This window comes from Dama dama, chromosome 7, assembly GCF_033118175.1.
Source record: "Dama dama isolate Ldn47 chromosome 7, ASM3311817v1, whole genome shotgun sequence".
Lineage (NCBI taxonomy): Eukaryota > Metazoa > Chordata > Mammalia > Artiodactyla > Cervidae > Dama > Dama dama.
The window spans coordinates 20,627,962-20,648,091 of NC_083687.1; the positions used below are offsets into that span (position 1 = coordinate 20,627,962).

General features: G+C 38.0%; 1 protein-coding gene across 4 annotated transcripts in view; it reads right to left on the bottom strand.

Annotated features, from left to right (window-relative positions):
- Positions 1 to 20,130, bottom strand: part of SUPT3H (SPT3 homolog, SAGA and STAGA complex component) — a 375,450-nt gene that overhangs the window by 86,729 nt on the left and 268,591 nt on the right. For all 4 annotated transcript variants that reach the window (XM_061146853.1, XM_061146855.1, XM_061146854.1 and 1 more), the window contains 3 exons: positions 9,313 to 9,388; positions 2,392 to 2,504; positions 1,502 to 1,609 (listed from right to left, as the gene is read on the bottom strand). In XM_061146853.1, coding sequence (XP_061002836.1) covers positions 1,502 to 1,609; positions 2,392 to 2,504; positions 9,313 to 9,388 — 297 coding nt within the window. The remainder of the gene's footprint in view (positions 1 to 1,501; positions 1,610 to 2,391; positions 2,505 to 9,312; positions 9,389 to 20,130) is intronic.

Consider the following 20,130-nt stretch of genomic DNA (forward strand, 5'->3'; position numbering starts at 1 on the left):
CACTGCCCAGGGTAGCCTGGCCACCCTGGAGAATCAAGAAAGTTGGGGGGATATACAGTTTTCCTAGCCACGTAAGCAATCCCTCGAATGTTAAGGGAAAACTAGGCTTGTTATGTTCACTGTAAATTTCTTTAATTAGAAATGCTACAACAAATTTGTCTGATGTTAATGAAAAGCATACTTATACACATATTCATAAAGTGAACGTGTACCAAAGACAGTTTAAAGGGTGTTCTTTGACATCATAATTTGGGTTTGTAACATAAAGAAAACAGATACTGTTTAATCAACTGGGTGTGCTTTAGGGACTTTTAAAGCATGTTCACTGATAATGATGTATAGTCTTTTTCAAGAAAAAAAATGGATTTTTAATGGGCATAAACATTTTAATTCATACTTTAGTTCTAAGCCAATCTGGTTCCACAAGGGGCATAAAAAAGATGTCATACTTTTGGCTTGTAATAAGATACAAGCATATATCTTTATATATCTCATAAGTATCTTAGAGCAGAGACACTTAAATTTGGAGTCCAATGGGTTCACAGATCCTTTATATTCATGGAATGGTTTCAGAGAGTCTTTGAATGCCCTGACGTTGTATACAAAATGCGCAAATGTATTTATTGAGAAAGGATTTATGGTTTTCTTCAGATTCTCAAAGGGGCTTAGTAGCCATTTTCAGGTTATAGGTTTCACCTAACTTGATCTGAGGGTCACTTCACATTATACATGTGAATGTTAACCAAACCTCCTTGCTGCCCTCTTTATGGTCATTAGGTTGAATTATATGAAACTGATGTGTATGTTAGTGTGAAAAATAAAAAAGTCAGATTATTTGCAAATTCATTAACTAGATGTTACATTTCTGGTTTTTAGGCACACGCTGTTTACAGCAATTATTTTTTATGCCAGAAATGATAGACACTTATTATACAAAGCCTTAAAGTTGGCAAGAAGACTTCACAGTCCCCACAGGTGGGGATCCCAGCAACAAAAACTGAATGTAGAAAGGATGTGATTTTTACATGATTGGATCAATCAAACCACAAAGGATACACGGAGCCCTATTTCTTTAAATCATGTTGAGAGATGGAGCCATAACTGGAAAGTCCAACTATCAACAATGCCAGGAATTATTATTATGTGAATAAAATAATCCTTTCATCTTAGAAGCAAAAATTACATACATAACTTTTCTCCATGTTATTTAGTTAACTAAACCAAGTGTTCATCTCCCTTGGAAATGAGAGGTACTCTTTCACTGAAGGGCCAGGAATGCTAAATAAGGCTAGGAGAAGGTGATAAAATCACTGCATTAAGTGGACTGTTAGGGCCTGAAACATAGTAGGCATTTGTTTGAATGTTGAATGTATTAAGATTCTGTGACTGAAGGCTACATATTCCTACATAATCTTTTTCTTAGAACTACTAATGTAAATACCAGACATGAGGGGAAAAAAAAATCCACAGACATGTCAAAGCCAGATTTTTAAATACTTACCTCAGCAGAGTTGTGGTACTGAATGAAGGTGGCAGAAATGGCATGGCTGAAGGGGTCTCCTGCCTTGGTTACCAGGTCCTGCCTCACAAGAAGAGCCAGATCCACTAACTAGAAGATCAGAATAAGAAAGTCACAGAGCTGGAAATAATCACCAAGGTGACTAAAACGGTAAAACTACATACAAGCAATTATATCCCAAATGTTATTAGTAAGATAGTCTGCCGAAAAAAATCTGTATTGTGGACATAAATGTATGCTTTCATGGCTGGTAAGTGGACCTACCCATGAACATAAAGGATATATTCTGACCTCCTAGTAGAGTGGTTCTCAAAGTTTATAATCTCCAGGGAAACATTTTAAAATACAGATTTCTGGGTTCCAAGCTCTGAGAGTCAATAATAAATTCGGTAGGGCTGCTCTAGGATGTAGCTGAGAAATTTACATTTCAGACAAGAACCAAGGGGAAGCTGATGCTTGCAGTCTGAGAACGAGGCTTTGTGAAACTACTGGAGGACAGTGATTCCAGACTCAGGTTTTGGTAAGCACTCAGTGAATTGAACATTTCTAGAGAGGTATTTTTCAAAGTTCAAAAATAATCTCTAAGCAAGAGAGATGTGTACTTGGAATTCAATGTTGAGGAAAACTATGCAAGGATGGTTTCTGGTTTGGCTAAAGTTGCAAGAAACAGTCACTTTTGCCTAACACCCACTGGAGCTGAGGATGCAAAGAAACTAATTGACCTAAATTTCAGCAAATACTGAGATTATCATAGAAGAGAACTCGTGGCTGTTAGTCCTGGTAGAGCAGCAGGCGGAAGAAGAATTGATCATGGACAGGAATAAGGGGAAAGCAGCTACATACAGCTTGATACAATAGATTCAAGCTCTTACCTGTGCCACCGTTTCATACGCTAAATATGCTAAAATTTCCATAGCAACAACATTGGGCTTTATCTCCATACTACCGCAGTCCAACCAGTCTCGAAATTTGGACCCTTTTTTGGCTAGTCATTAAAAAAAAAAGTAGAGAATATTTAGTTTTTAAAGTGTTTTAATACTGCATATTACCATCACAAAGTGAAAAATATATCTATTGAAAACAATGTGCATAAAATGAAAATTTTTTGAAATCTTATTAGTGTCTAGATATATTCTAGTCCCAAGAATGCCTTTCCACATTTGCATCTTTCATATCTCTGCTGCCTAAAAGTACGCTAAACCACTGAATGCTCAGTACTTCTTACAGTGTGTTAAAATAGGTTATCACTGACCATAGATTCTGTTCTAACAAGAGTGAGAAGAATCACTTGCTTGATGTAACTTTATTCTTATGGAAAGAAAATCCTGCAAGAAAGAACCTGTGAAGAAAAAAGGAACACACAGAAATGTATTTTTACTACCTTTCAAAATAGGTCTTTTTCTTGAGTAGGCTCAAATTTGTGAATTTAGAATTAAACGGAACAAACTGATATCTGGCCTGATCTAAGTCTGTGGTTACATTTTCCTGATGAAAATCGTGTCCAAATTCTTAAGCGTGATTCTCAAAACCACCCAGAGTGATTCCAACCTGCCTTTATATTATTCCCTAATTAAAATGTCACCTGGGCTTGAGTTAACCCTCTTTGTATTGACCCCTGCATGGGATACTCTTCTATCACTTGGCTTCATTCATATGAATCCTGCCCAGGGCCACAGACACACGTTCCCCATTCCAATCATTTACTGAACACTTATCAGAGATCCTTCTGTGTCTGCTCGTCATTTCACAAGCCACATTACAAGTTTTGTGGGTCGACACCACACATCTCGTCTCTCTGCATACCTAACAGTACAGAAAACACAAGGAATCTTCTGTTGGGTATCTTGAAACCACCATAGTGCTAAGCAGTCTAATGTGACATAGGGCCTTCATTAGATATTACTAACTTAACTAGTAATCTAGAGGAAAAGATTGACAGTGAAGATTTTATCACATCTATAATGTAATCATCTTAAAAAAAATCCACTGGTTATTCTTTTGATTAATCTGGTCCCACAAGTCTGTGAAACACGTAATGGTAACTCCAAGCATGATGTTTTGATCCTGATAGATACAGTCCTCCTGGATTCCACATACAGAGAGTTTTCTGTGAAATAAATCACAGGAGACATTAAGTTCTGCTATTGAAGCATGTATCCAAAGCTGTCAGCTGTGGCCAAGTTAACGGTGATCCCCCTTAAAGCTATCTCCCTAAAGGAACCAATCTTCCCAGGGCTCTCTGACATGTAACATTCCATCTAACTAGGAAGCTGCAATAGCTCACAAACACTTGGTTCACATCTGTGGAATACTTCTGAAGTTAACAGGCAGCAATTTGGCAAGATCAATAAAATGTACCTTATTCATTTCTCCCTTTGACAGACAATAACATGGAAACTGGTTGGGGCATAGACTTGGATTACTGTGGTATTGAATGGTTTGCCTTAGAAATGAACAGAGATCATTCTTTCCTTTTTGAGATTGCATCCAAGTACTGCATTTCAGACTCTTTTGTTGACTATGAGGGCTACTCCATTTCTTCTAAGGGATTCTTGCCCACAGTAGTAGATATAATGGTCATTTGAGTTAAATTCACCCTTTCCAGTCCATTTCAGCACGCAGATTCCTAAAATGTCATCGTCCACTCTTGCCATCTCCTGTTTGACCACTTCCAATCTGCCTTGATTCATGGACCTAACATTCCAGGTTCCTGTGCAGTATTGCTCTTTACAGCATCAGACTTTGCTTCTGTCACCAGTCACATCCACAGCTGGGTGTTGTTTTGCTTTGGTTCCATCTCTTCATTCTTTCTGGAGTTATTTCTCCACTGATCTCCAGGAGCATACTGGGCACCTACCGACCTGGGGAGTTTATCTTTCGGTGTCCTATCTTTTTGCCTTTTCATACTGTTCATAGCATTCTCAAGGCAAGAATACTGAAGTGGCTTGCTGGTCCCTTCTCCAGTGGACCACATTTTGTCAGAACTCTCCACCATGACCTGTCTGTCTTGGGTGGCCCTACACAGCATGGCTCAAAGTTTCATTGAGTTAGATAAGGCTGTGGTCCATGTGATTAGATTGGTTAGTTTTCTGTGATTGCAGTTTTCAGTCTGTCTGCCCTCTGATGGATGATGGTGAAGGAAAAGACCCTGATGCTGGGAAAGATTGAAGGTGGGAGGAGAAGGGGATGACAGAGGATGGGATGGTTGGATGGCATCACTGACTCAATGGACATGAGTTTGAGTCAACTCCGGGAGTTGGTGATGGACAGGGAGGCCTAGCGTGCTAGGGGGGGTCTCAAAGAGTCAGATATGACTGAGTGACTGAACTGAACTGAACAGGGAAACAGGTATTTCGTGACTTTGCTCTAAACACTTGATTTTAAACGTGAGGGAAAGGAGAGCTCTTGGTCAGATCTGTCCACCTACACAACAGAATGGGCAGCTTCCTCGTTAGCTCTTCTGCACTGAGAAGGCAGAGGTGAGGACCCTGGGTGTGTTGTGGTATCCTAGCACCCAGAATAGTGCCTGGCATTAGTGCACTCACCATAAATATTTCTAGAAGAAATGAGTGAGTGAATGAATGAACAAATGATAGCTAGTTTTTTAATAAAAGGACAGGATCCAAACTTCTCCATACATCAAAAAAGATGCACAGACGTCCCATAAGACTACTTGGTGGTTCAGTCACTAAGTTGTATCTGACTCTTGCAAACCCATGGACTGCATAGCACACCAGGCTCCTCTGTCCATGGGATTTTCCAGGCAAGAATACTGGAGTGGGGTGCCATTTCCTTCTCCAAAACCACTTGAGTTACTCCTATTCCTGCAACAGGTGAAGATTCTTAGATAATTCTGTCCCTGACACGTGGGAAGGACTGTTTCAGAGATGGATCCTTCCAGGGTAAAAGTGGGTCCAACACACGAGGCACAGATACCTCCAGTCAGATTCAATGAGTTCCTTTTCCTTCACCCCTCTTCTCACTGTATCAGGATTAAGGGTAATCCTAGAAATTTATCAACTTATTCAGAATAATGATGATCAATAATAGTAATATTAATTATCAATAAATTTATCAATTTATTCAGAATCTTGACCAAAGGTCAAAAGTTCCTAGGATCATCCTCTTTCTGATACTCCGTGGTTTTTAGCCTGTGTTGGAAATAAACTTTACATAATAATTTCATATGGAAATGTAAGGTTAGTTAATTCTCATAAATTGTCTTTCTCGTCAGTGATTGGGGAAAAATTCATTCCATTCTCACCTCTCACCCCTCCATGTGATTTCATTATTTCTGCCATATCCCTTTTCACCAGCCTTTCCAGTCCTGACCCTTCCCTCATGGCCCTCTGTGATGCTCACTGTACTCTGAAGAAAGCCTTCTGCAACTTCTCTCTCTGCAAAATCACTGTTATTTGGGTGAATCAAAAATAGCCTTCCTAAGAGGGCATGGTTTTCTCTGGAATTTTTTCTTTCCCTAAGATTTTTTTCTTTTTTTTTTTTTTGATGTGGATCATTTTTAAACTCTTTAGTGAATTTGTTACAATACTGCTTTTGTTTTATGCTTTGTTTTTTTGGCTATGAGGCATGAGGGATCTCAGCTCCCTGACCAGGGATCAAACCCACACCCTCTGCATTGGAAGGTGAAGTCTTAACCACTAGACTGCCAGGGAAGTCCCTTCCCTGGAAACTTTTATAGTAGGGGTTCCTTCCTTCTTTCCTTTTATACCTATTTATTGATCAGCTATAAATAGGGATGATGTCATAGTTCAGTTGGTAAAGAATCTGCCTGCAATGCAGGAGACCTGGGTTCGATTCCTGGGTCAGGAAGATCCCCTGGAGAAGGAAATGGCAACCCACTGCAGTATTCTTGCCTGGAGAATCCCATGGAAAGAGGAGCCTGGCAGGCCACAGTCTACAGGGTCGCAAGAGCCGGACATGACTGAGTGACTAAAGAGAGAGAGAGTGATCAGCTGCTGCTTGCCAGCCTGTTAATTTCCCCATGTACTGCAGGGCCTGGCAGCTACATCTTCTTTCTTTCCTTTTCTCCCACAGGGAAACCATAAAACAAGTAGACATCAGATTTCTAACCAACAACAGAGGCAAAAAGACAATGGAATCATGTTTTAACCAATAACTATTAGTCTACAATTTCCTACTTAACTAAACTATTAGTTAAATATGAGGACAAAATAAAGCCAGTTTTTTAAGACAAAAAGAAGTGCTTTAAAGTACTTTCAGAGGCTTGGGGAAAACAAAATTAGGCTGAGATGGAAAGTTCAGATACAAGTATACCTTGGAGATACTGTGGGTTTGATTCCAGATCACCACAATAAATCATACATTGCAATAAGGGACATTACATGAAATTTTTGGTTTTCCAGTGCATATAAAAAGCTACGTTTAAACTATACTATAGTCTATTAAGTGTAAAATAACTATGTCTAAAAAAATGTACATAGCTTAATCAAAAATAATCTTGTTTGAAAAATGGCACCAATAGACTTGCTTGACACAGGGCAGGGCTGCCACAAACATTCAACTTGTTAAAACAACACACTCTCTATGAAGCACAATAAAGCAAAGATCAATAAAACAAGGTATGCCTGTACTTACCAACTTAAAGAAATTTTAGGCCAGGAATGTGCTTTAGAAAAATTAAGGATAGCAACTAAAATAATAGCAATAGAATAAGTAATATACGAACTGGTTTGTGAAAAATGGAATCAAGAAAAGCCCATCAATCCAAATAAAAGGAGGAAAACCAAACAAAAAAGCACAGCAAATTAAAAACACAAAATAAGATAGCATATATAAACCCCAATGTATAAGTAATTAAATACATATAAATTAAACTCATCAATCAAAATACAAAGAGACTCTCAGATTGATTAAAAAGAAAATTTAGGTATCTGTTCACAAAAACCACACATGAAACAATGGGGTTGAAAGGACTGGAAATAGGTTTATCAAATTATAACTAAATTAGAGCTTTTTGAATTAATATCAGATTTTAAAAGACTTTTAAAGGGAAATGATAATCTGACTTATATAAATATAAAAACAAAATACTGGTGAATGGGATCAGTGTCTTAATTCTAAAGCTTACCCTCAGCCTTTATAAGTTATAGACAGGTCATTTTAAAATGCACCAGTAGTCTCAGTTAGTGAGTACTATGATTAAATATTTAAAAAGACACAAATGGCTGGATCACAATTCCTGTACCTTGGTCATGTATCAGCAAAGGCATGAAGAGTCTAGATCTGGAACTGTTGACCCCCTTGGACTGAGCATTCCCAAAGACAGTACTCTGGCACAGAAAACAGATTCTCCCACTAAGGTTTCATGATGAAGTACTATGGGCACTATATGAAGAAATATTTTTCAATGCCCAAATCCCTCTTCTTTAAAGAAAAAAAATTAAGCATAAGATACTCTTTATACTATACTCTTTATACTATAGAAATGGAAAATATTAATTTTTTACCTACTGCAGTTTATTATTAAGTTATGAACCAAAAAACTCAGTTATGAAAAATCAGATTTTTTAAACAAAAGAGGTATTAGGACACTACATGTTTTAGTGTGAAATAGCACTTGTTTCTTTAAGTAAATTAAGAATGACTCAAAAAAATAGTTCAATAGCACTGAATGTTACTTTATAAAATGGAGATTTATACTTATAAAAGACTTGAATGCCATTTTTAAACCTAAAATTTACAATACAAAAACCTCTCATTTGCTGAAATTGCCATGATCTGAAGTGTCATTTACTTAATGCTTCACAGATGTATGATGCCAAATTGTTAGTCAGACTGCAAAGTATATTTAGTCAGGAGAAAAAAAAAACCTTCCCAAACATGTTTTCCTATATTTTGCTGACATTTACATGGGGTGCTGTTTGAAATGTGTCATTTATTTGCACTTTATGATCTATAAATGAAGCTCTCATTTTCTTTTTCCGAATTGAATACGCTGTTATTGTGACCACATAATAGCTTGTCGTTTAAAGACACCATTGTGTCTATGATTTCTCAGACAAGGGTCATGTGCTACTTTGTCATATTTTTAACTGGACTTTTCATCACACTTACTCTTTGACCTTCACCCTGAAAGTCTTAGTCATCACTGAACTGTTGCTATAAGGATGTTTTTCCTACACAATCCAGCCCCCTGTTTATCACAAGCCCTTATGTACTCTTAAGCTGTGTGCAGGGGTGGGATGGCACTAATTTTACCATAGGTACAAGGTGTGGACTAATGAACTTGGCTAACAGGGAACACACACCACAGCGGGAGGTTATAGACAAAGATAGAAGAGACTGTTGACATAGTCTATTGTGGTAATACAAGTATGCACGCATGAAGGGCAAGTTCATATTTATTAACATTAGGGGCTTTTAAATGTCATGACTGTACTTCCACAGCCCACTACGGGTCAAGCGCAATCAGCAATACTAGTGCAAACATGACTAAGAAACCGAAAAAGAAATTTAAATGGGAATATTAAGAAGAATGGACTAAAAGTAATGTGAGTAATTAACATGGCTCTCAGTGTATTACCAGCACCCTTTAAAACCTCTTAATACTTATAACTGCAAAACAACAGAGTGGGTTAAAACCTTTTATGGGTTCCCCTACAATGCAGAGGCTGTTTCATAACAGTTATAACTATGCATATATGTATTAAATTCACCAATTTCTAAGGAACAGAGATTGTGCTGTACTTCAGTGTATCTGTAACACATAATCTCTTAAACATATAATGAAGCCAAGTCAAATGCTTACTTACAGAAACTTAAGTGTCGACTTTCACAGAATTCTGCATATTGAGCTGAATCCATAACTCGAGTTTGTCTTTCTGCTCTCTGATAGATGAAAATAAAAAGACATACACACAAATTTAAATCAAGTGGACTATTATATGTTTTCACAGCTAAAACTCAAGAGCATAAATTCTATTTCCTTTCCTTACTTTAGGTGAATACTTTAGTGCCACCTTAAACACCATGATACACAAAATTTTGATAAGTAACAGTAGTTTTGAAGCTTGCTTGTTTTATAAATAAAGTTTAAAAAACCATTTTCCAGTCCTCTGTTACTTTTACTATACTGGAAGAAAAAAAAAACTAAAGGACCTGACTTAGACTGTGTACTTCTGAATTTTCTTTAACTGTACCACCCTCTCAAAGAAAAAGAAAACTGTGAGGTGATAACAAATTAAACAGAAAATGTTATTAACTTTTACTGCCCATCTGCCTTAAAGCTGGGATTTTTCAACATTAACATAGGAGTCAACAAATGGAACCCATATATTTCCCCATAGAACATGGAGCCAGAGCTAAAAAATCCATATTTTAAATTGCAAAGAAAATCAAGAAAAAGGTAAACACAATGCAAATCCTTTAATCTGTGTCCAGGTATGATTCACAGTTTGGTATAGTTTCATTCGTGGGTTCTTGGGTTCAGTATAGCAGATGTTTGCTGCTTCACTATCCCACCAGAGGTAGGCTAATTATAATTCATCCATAGTTTGGTGGGAAAGAATATGACCGCTTCCGCTTCCTTGGCAAAGGAAGCATTTTGAAATGAGACAGGCTGGTACTTCTTGGAATGAGTTTCTGGCCAGTAAAGGAAAAAAATTCCCTGAGATTTAAAAAAAATTTTTTTCTGCTTTGGAAGGACTTTTAGCAAGTTTTCTTTATCACAATTGGTAGAGTACATTAAGTACCACTTCTAATGTCTGTGGATATTTTTATATTTTTTAGGAACTGAAATTATTCTTTTTTGCATTTTGTTACATTTGGGTGGGTGGACAACTTAAACCCAACGATCTCTCAGTTAATGGGATGAAAAATGGTTCACTAGCTGCAGCGCCATAGAGCAAAGATGGTGTGTGGAGGGAGGGTGTTAAGGCAAAATTTACTGACTACTGTGGTTCCTTCTAAGACCACCGATTATTTTTTCCCTTCCTTCTCGTCTTTCCTTCCTAATCACCTTGACACATACTCACGAACACATATATGTGCTGACACAAACCCAGGTTTCTCTATTTATCCTCTAGGTTCAAGTATTCTTTTCGGACACTTACAAGTAAACATTACACTCACACCTGTGCATATATGTGTACATGTATCCTGGTGAGCATGAATCTGAAACATGTTTCCTGAAGGGCATATTACTGAATTTTTATGTACTCAGAAGTACTTTTTTGACACGATTTAGTTTTGTCCTTTTTAATATATCTGACACATGACTCAATAAACATTCACTAATGGAAAATGGGAAGCAAGGAAAAGATAATTTATGTGCTTTGAACATTTCAAATTAGTTACTAATGTGTTTATTACAAAAAACCCTCCCTCTGAGACTGGTATCTTTAATGTATGTATATATTATGTATGCAAGTCGGTATGTACATCTGACTGTTTGTCTGTGTCTGCCTATAGCAGGAACCTCTGAGGTTTGAATTTATAGCTCCCAGAAAATATCTGACATGTGGTAAATGAGAATAAATCCCTTGTGGAATAAACAAATGCTACCATAATTGGGCTACCTTGTGGGCAAACTACCATAATGCCCCCAGTCCTTGATTATTCATGTGTTCTCCGGGTCTCCTCTGTTACCCTCCAGTTAGACAGCCTTACCCACTAAACATACACTAGACAGAAAGGACTCAGACAACTACATAAAAAGCTCCTAACGAGATTTTTAATATTAACTTTTCTTCCAGAAGTTGAACATTCAAGACCTGTCACCTGCATACAGGCAGGCCTAGACAGTTTAGACAGTTGGTGTATTTTATTAACAATTCCTTTAGCATCAATGCAGAAACTTTTGATTGGGAGCCCATGAAGCTACTAGACCATGTACAGAAATTACTCACCAAGTGCTTAGCATACAGCAAACACTCAAAGCGAAGCAGTTGACTCAACAGCAAAGATTTACAGGCAGTACAAAATCATGGCCTATCAGAGCTAGAGAGCAGCTTAAAATTCATCTTGTTCAATCGCCCTCATTTTATACTTGATCTTAGCCAAAAGGTTAAGAAAGTTCTCTCATTTCAAAGATATGGAAATTGGGGTTCAGAAAGAAATGATTTGCCAAAGGTGATCAAGTGAGAATTAAAGTCCAGGACTCTCAATTCCTTGAAGAAGCCTATTTTTTTTTTATTATAAAGAGTTGCCTCAAACCTATAGTAGTGTTTAATCCAATATTTTTCTTTGGGATCCTCCGTACATTATCTTATTAAAATGTATCATGGTGTCACTGTCACTAACATGCCCAAACTGTTCTTAAAAAAATGAAATTATCAGGCCCTGACCGGCTAAACCACCACCATAGTCACTTGGCTGTGTCCGACTCTTTGTGACCCCATGGACGGTAGCCCGCCAGGCTCCTCTGACCGTGGGATTCTCCAGGCAAAAATCCTGGAGGGATTGGCTGCTTCCTTCTCCAAGGGATCTTCCCAACCCAGGGAGGGAACGCACATCTGCATTATAGGCAGCTTCTTTACCGTGGAGCCACCAAGGAAATCTGCACTTACGTTGGTGCAGCATAAAAATGTCATCACTTTCTACGTGCCTCACAACATGGAAGGGGTTGGGAAGCACTCCTACTAACATCCTCGGAATACATGTGACGGGACACCGGCATTCATGCTTTTCACAGCATGGTCAAGAGTGATCAACAGGAAATTAGAGACGTTTACTGGGAGCTGAGGATGAAGATGATTTCGATTCGCCCCTCATGCTAATTTTTTCTTTGTCTCACTTCTCAAGGAATTGTTTCAAATAACCAAAAAACGGGGACAAATCTGACCTCATGAAAGCATCCAAATGATTTAGCATCTGATTATACTATCTCCTAATCTGACACTATCACCTTAAAAACTGGGAAAATCAGAAGATACCTAACCTTCATGGACTACGTATTCGTTGCTTCTTTGATCTCAGTGTTGGCCACTGCTTAGCTTGGACTCACCTGGGCCTCAGTAAACATTTGCTGGCTGGCTGAACAACTGGGCCGATGGACGGGTGAACTGAGGCAAAAGAAACGCATATAAATCCTTGCTGGCTGATCTAAAATCAGGAACTGTAATATCTGTGATCCAACTGTACAAATTTCAGAAAGAGTAGGCAATTTTTTTTGAAGCCAAAGACCCATAAAAAACAATATGTTGGCCAACAATGAACTAAGGCTGGCTCTTGTTTTCTGAGTTATCTTAATTGTACTTTCCTTTCTGCTTCTCTTCAGAGCACTCTCTCTAATCCACACTAAAGTGCACATTGGCAATCCCTTTTCTATTCCTGGAACTTTAAGAAATCTCTGGAAAAAGATGCAACAGGGGAAAAATCATAAGGCTAATAAGTAACATGATCAAAAAAAAAAAAAAAAAACCAATGCCTGCTCTTTACACAGAGCAGCAGAATAACCTTTAGGATAAAGAAACAAGAAAAAAGTCAAATAAATAACCTAACTCTACACCTAAAGCAATTAGAGAAGGAAGAAATGAAGAACCCCAGGGTTAGTAGAAGGAAAGAAATCTTAAAAATTAGGGCAGAAATAAATGCAAAAGAAACTAAAGAGACCACAGCAAAAATCAACAAAGCTAAAAGCTGGTTTTTTGAAAAAATAAACAAAATTGACAAACCATTAGCAAGACTCATTAAGAAACAAAGAGAGAAGAACCAAATTAACAAAATTAGAAATGAAAATGGAGAGATCACAACAGACAACACTGAAATACAAAGGATCATAAGAGACTACTACCAGCAGCTCTATGCCAATAAAATGGACAACTTGGAAGAAATGGACAAATTCTTAGAAAAGTATAACTTTCCAAAATTGAACCAGGAAGAAATAGAAGATCTTAACAGAGCCATCACAAGCAAGGAAATCGAAACTATAATCAGAAATCTTCCAGCAAACAAAAGCCCAGGACCAGATGGCTTCACAGCTGAATTCTACCAAAAATTTAGAGAAGAGCTAACACCTATCTTACTCAAACTCTTCCAGAAAATTGCAGAAGAAGGTAAACTTCCAAACTCATTCTATGAGGCCACCATCACCCTAATTCCAAAACCAGACAAAGATGCCACAAAAATAGGATAAACAGTTTTCATAGCTCCATTTTACAGCTGAGCACACTGGGATGTGGACAATTAAAACAAATTAAAGCATAATGTTAATAAAGAGGCAAAGTGAGAGGTAAGTCTTGGGTGGGTCCGGAATGACCTACTCTGAGGTGTTATCACTAAATAATCATAGCAGACTAATCACAGCGTTTTTTCATCCTGAACATCCTCAAATGACACACGTTCTCCTGATCTCAAGACTCTCATATGAATGTCAGGTCAAGTCTGCATTTTTTATCTACAAGTCCAGTTTGTCTTCCGCTTAATCTGGCTCTTCTACCCACTCCTCCCTTTCTCTAGCAATCAGCAATGCTCCCGAACATTCATAACAATATGCTTCATACTCAGAGGCTTTTCTGAAATTGAACCTTACTAGAACTACAACATAGCAAAGCATTACCAAGTAGAGGCATACATTTGAAAGGATTATTACCTTGAAAGAATTACTTCTAAAATCTTCAAATGCCCAACAATGTTTTAAAATCTAAATGAAATCACTTTTTAAAAAGGTAAAAGAGAATAGTCATGCTAACAGTCATTTTCCTCATTATCAAGCTTACTGGTCTTTCTGGTTATTGTAAAACAGAGGGCAGAAGTGCAAGGCAGGTGAATTTACTTTCTGGGTCCTACTTGAATGAAAACAGGGGAGCAAATATCCCTACAATGTAGTATGTAGTATAATTTGTTCAGTATCTGAACACAACAGACTCTCAGTATATATTTGTTAATGCCAAGTTTCAGTGAAAAGTTTTTACTTGGGTTGACGTGAAATTGCTTGCATCTTTGAAACACACTTTCAATGACAGCAATGACAATCACCATTTGCCCCTGCATGTTTCAGTTTGAGGTATGAGGCTGGATTCCTTCTGTAGCATGCAGTTTCATTTAAATTCTCTCATGCTTTCACTGAAGCATACGTAAAGGTTACAGAAGCTATGCACTGGCATACCTCTTGGCGGCTTCTCAAGACACATGACTTTCTTCAGCAACACAGAATCACAGAACATAACATTTAAACCAAGAGAAAAGCTTATCTGCTTTCACTTCTACCTTGAATTAAAAAAAAAATCTTATTTTGATGACACTTAGAAGTCTTACAGGTGAACTGCAAAGTCCTTTCTGGGTGAAAAACGCTAAATGCCAACAGTAACCTACCAAATACCTTATGTTAAACAGGAATTAGTTGCCGAAACTTGAAAACTACATACAGAGCAATTGCAGCAGCATCCAGCAACATGACAACACATGAACTGTGGAATGTTGACGGTGTTCATGTTTGCTGTGGTCCACAGCAGAAGGATACTCAAAGATCAATAAACACCATGGCATCCTGAAGAATCTCAGAAACCACATACATCCCCAACTCACTGTAAATAAGAAAGCTGAGGTCCATAAAGGTTATGGGGCTTTATCTGGATCACTGCAAAGGCAACCTGGTGCCCAGGTGAGTGCTGGCTCTGCTTGCTGGGTCAGTTTGTAATTTACTGGATTCCCTTCCCAAGAGTTAAGCATGTTTCCCGCAAAACATCTGGTGGAGTCCTCTGCTTTTAACTGCCCACTGCAATGCTCATCAGTTTGGGCCTGGAGGACCACAACAGGGTTCTGCCTTCCAAATATTTTAACTCTCCCAACCCACCTGGGTACAATTAAATAAAAACAAAGAGAAAAGACCTAGGCACAGAGGTCACCCTTCATCACATCTGTCATGTTCAGCTATTCCCTGCCCCTGCCTCATGACTGTGCTGGACATCCCCTCTCCCATCTCCAAGGCAACTTAGCTCCTTTCCTTTCAGCATCTTCCTCTACCAAGTTTGCCAACAAGATCTATCACCTCCTTTAGCAAGTGTTCCCTCAAGATCTCAGGTCACATCGATTCCTCTCTTCTAAATCGTACATGCTCTTCTGGCTGGTATTATGGTCCATGCACTTCTCTATGTGTGCTGCTTCTGTCTCCCCTCAGAGATTATAGCTGCAAGAATGTATTATTAACTGAAAAAAGCAAGTTGAGAATTAGAATGCTGTGTGTCTTGATCCCATTTACGCTGAAATACGTAAGTGTCTGCACACAACATACATACATGTTTGCAAACATCTGGAAGTACATACATTATACTTATAATAGTATTCATCTCTTGGAGCAACATTAGAGGTAACTTTTACTTTTTCAGATACACATTTCAGTAATTAAAAATTTTTTTCTTAACTGAATTACAATCAGAAAAAAAAAAGATTTCGGGAAGTAGTGAAATCTTGACTTACAGAAGGTCATTAAATAAATGTCCATGTGCTAAAAAATTATCAAAGCAGTGACTCAAGAGGCAGAAAGTCACACAGAGACAGCATTAGTTGGGATATATGTTCTCAGAGAAAGTGAAGGAGGGAGAGAAAGGAGAACGTCACTGTGATGTTAAGGGAGCCAGTTCAGAATCCTGGTTGGCATAACCTTGAAATCAAAAGTTCATTTAAGCCTCACCCAGAATTTTCTCTGAATTATCTAACTAGTAAAGTGAAAGTCAAAGTCACTCAATCGTGTCCAACTCTTTGTGACCCCATGGACTGTATAGTCCATGGAATTCTCCAGGCCAGAATACTGGATTGGGTAGCCCTTCCCTTCTCCAGGTATCTTCCCAACCCACAGATCGAACCCAGGTCTTCCACATTGCAGGCGGATTCTTTACCAGCTGAGCCACAAGGGAAGCCCAAGAATAACTGAGTAAAGATACAATATACTTCCTAGCCTAAAAATAAAGGTTTCCTTTGGTATTGATTTCTTCCCCCAGAGTGATTTTTATAATCCACCAATTTTATATGCCCAAGGTATTAAGAATGTATTATACTAGTCATATGATGTTTCCTGAAGAAATAGCTGTAGACTCTAGGAGAAAATTCAAGGAATTTAAAAAGAATTTTTGTGCTAAAAATAAGTCAGTAATTCTCAGTAAGTATAAAGCATCAGTGATTGAGAAATACTCAGAAGGATATTTGTGATATTAGTTCATAATAGAGTTGTTTCAAAATATTGGATTTTTTGGTCTGTACTCTGGGTCTAAATATATTACTGTTAATATAGGAGGTTTTTCTTTTCTCTGTATTTTAAACTATGAAGAATGAGCATGAATGATTATATAAGGAAAATATAGTTGTTATCAAAATCAAAATACTACATTTTAAATTGGGGTAATGCCTGCTTCACATTTTAAAATCTGAATTTATTAGCTAGTAGTGGAGAAAATTATTCCCAATAAAACATTTCCTGTCTTGGGATAAAATGTGTGCTAGGAAAAGTATCACTTATTAAAAAACAATGGAATATAATTGCTTTACAATGTTGTGTTAGTTTCTGCTGGGCAACAACTGTATCATTTTTTCCCATTAACTTAGTGCCAAACAACCTAATCCCATGTTTAGTTGTAGACCCTCATGTAGTATTAGTACTAATGTTCACTGATGTTTCCCTGAAATTGTAAACAGGCTTTGTAATAACTAAGTTGGCAAATAATATAAAAAGCTATGTGAACTTCAGCCCAAACTAGCTCTTTAAAGTGATAGAAGACTGACCTCTTCTTTATTTTCCTGATTGAGAGTTCTATAACCTTTGTCGTGGTTTCTATTTGGCTATATACCCAAAAGTGAGCATATTAGACTAATATATGTAAGCTCTTTAGGTATTCTGAATAATTCTCCTAAAAGTTCTCATAGGTTTATGTAATATCCAGATGAGTCAACATGACTTTTTAGAGTCTAGCAAATACATGAGGACATAGTGAAATATGTTGGTTGTTTAGGGTAAAAATTCACAACTGGAAAATATGTATATTTTTTCCAACTATTGCACAAAATTTACTTCATGCTTTTTCTTTAACCTTGAGTTAGATCAAATTCTTGAGCAGTCCAACATTCTTGTTCAGTCCAACAGCCTGAGTACTGAACTCAGGCCAGCTTCACTTACATATTTTAAAAAATAAAATCCTGTGAAGCAGGGAGACTGTCATTGCAGCACAGGCCTCACATCCTTGTCAAGGATATACGGAACTCTGTTCAGAGCAAGAGAGCCTTCCTTGGAATTTCCCTGTTGTTACTATGTGATACATCTGAGTATTTTCAATGGAAGACTTTTTTAATATGAGAAAAAAAATTTTAGCTTACTTCATTCCCTCTAAGTAAGTTCCAGGAGTTTGGCCTTTAAAATATACCTGGAATGACTTTTCATCACCTTCCACTTTCACTGCTACTACTCTGGTCCAAGCCATCGTCCTCATCTCTCCCTTGGACTATTGGAATAATCTCCTTGTAGGTCTTCCTGCTTCCACTCTTCCTCTGCTCCTATCCCCAACCCTGAGTCTTTTGACTGCACACTAGCCAGAGTGATCTTTCAAAAACTGAAAATCAGATCATGCTATTTATGATCAGAACTTCCATGCAGCTATTCTTCCCAATATAAAGTAAAATTTAAAACAACAGCTTCTCATCATACACAAAATAAAAACCAAAATCCTCAGCATGGCCCATAAGCCCCTATATAATCTGGCTCCCTATTACTCTTTGACCTCACCTCTTATCACTCTCCTCACTCCAGTTACTCTGGCCTATCCTGAAGTTTCTTGAAAATGTCAAATAACACTCCCACACCAGGGCCTTTGCACTTACTACACTCTGTCCAGAAGGTCTTAACCCCACATCATTGTCCAGCCTGCTCCCTCACTTCCTTCAGGTCTCTGTTCCAAAGTCACTTTATACAGACAAACTGTTTATGGCCACTTAATACAAAATAGCAGCTCCCCCAGGTCACTGTCTGTCTATTACCATGCTTCATGCTTCTTCATGGCTCTTACTACCATCTCCCGCAGTAATATTATTCTCTTATTTTATTGTCTATTTGTTCCCAACTAGAATGTAAGGTACCTGATGGCAGAGATGATGTCTGCTTAACTCAGTACAAAATTCCCACAGCCTCTACATAGCTTGACACATAAATATTGGTGGAACAAACCCATATGTATTTTTTCTATATTCTATTATAGTTGTTGTTTTTTTTTTTAACTTTTGGCTGTGCCATGAAGCATGTGGGATCTTAGTTCCCCAAACCAGGAATGGAACCTGAGCCCCTTGCAGTGAAGATGTGGAGTCTTAACCACTGGACTGCCAGGGAAGTTCCTTTCTACAGTCTTTACAGAGAAAAGTTAATACTTCTAAGGCAAGGTTTCTCAGTCTTGGTAGTACTGACATTTTGAGCTGAGTAATTCTTTGTTATGAGTCTGTTCTGTGCCCTGAAGGATGTTTAGCAGCATCCTTGACCTCTACCCACTAGATGCTGATACCATCTGCCCACCACTTTGTGGGCTGTGAAAACTAAAAACCAAACATTGCCAAGTGTCCCGCTGGGAGCAAAATCACACCAGCTGAGAACCACTAGTCTAAGGGGAAGGGGACTGACACTGGTTGACTCACTATTATGTGTGTGTGGGTGTCACACTTGGTCTTTTCATTATCTCTTTTAATTTTTCCAATAATCTCAATGGGCAGATATGCTTCCTGTTTTTAAAATGAAGCATCTATGATCAGATACATTAGGTAACTTGTCTAAGTTTGCTAAGCAGGTAAGAGGCATGTACATTCTGAAGCCAGGTCTGTCTTATTCCAGTCTATGCTGGTTTTTTCCCTACTTTAAAAATTTTTTTATTGGCGTATGGCTGCATTACAAAGTTGTGTTGGTTTGCTAACACAACAGTTTTTGCTAACAGTTACAGCCGTGCGGCAAAGTGCATCAGTTATGCATAAATTCCCTCATTTTTGGATTTCGTTCCCATTTAGGTTACCACAGAGCGCCGAGCAGAGTTTCCTGAGCTATATAGCAGATTCTCATTAGTTGTCTCTTTTATATATACCGATAATTGGATTATAGGCTTTTAGTATTTGCTCTGTCCCATTAATTTGGTTCTCCTCTGGGGGGTTTCAGTATACATCTGTAGGAATTTCTATCTTCTATGCCTATCACGTTCTCTTAAATCCTTTTCACCTCTTTTTTCATTTCTTTTGGAATTTTGACATTTTTGCCTTTTAATATTCTATTCCTGTCAAGACAGTATTTTTACTCTGAAGCCTCAGTAATGAAACTGCTGAAGCAGAGGTGACAGAGGGGAGGGAAGGAGTCTTAAGAGTCTTCAAGTTTCCTTCTCCTCTACAGGGTATTTTTCAATCAAACACCAAAAGCCGCAGGGCAGAACTTGAAAAGCACTGTGCTATCCTATGCTGCCTGCCCTTCAAGGGAACAAGCACTGTGCCTCTACCCTATGGTTTCAAAACAGGGGCCACATCACGCCTGAGACTCACAGGATGACCAAGATACTAAAGGAAGAACTCACGCCCACACATCAGCCAGTGACCTTTTAAAAATGTAATCATGTGTCGTTTCTATCTAACTCCTCTTTAGTTCTGACATCACTGCGAGGTATTGCATGCTAAGACGCTTCATT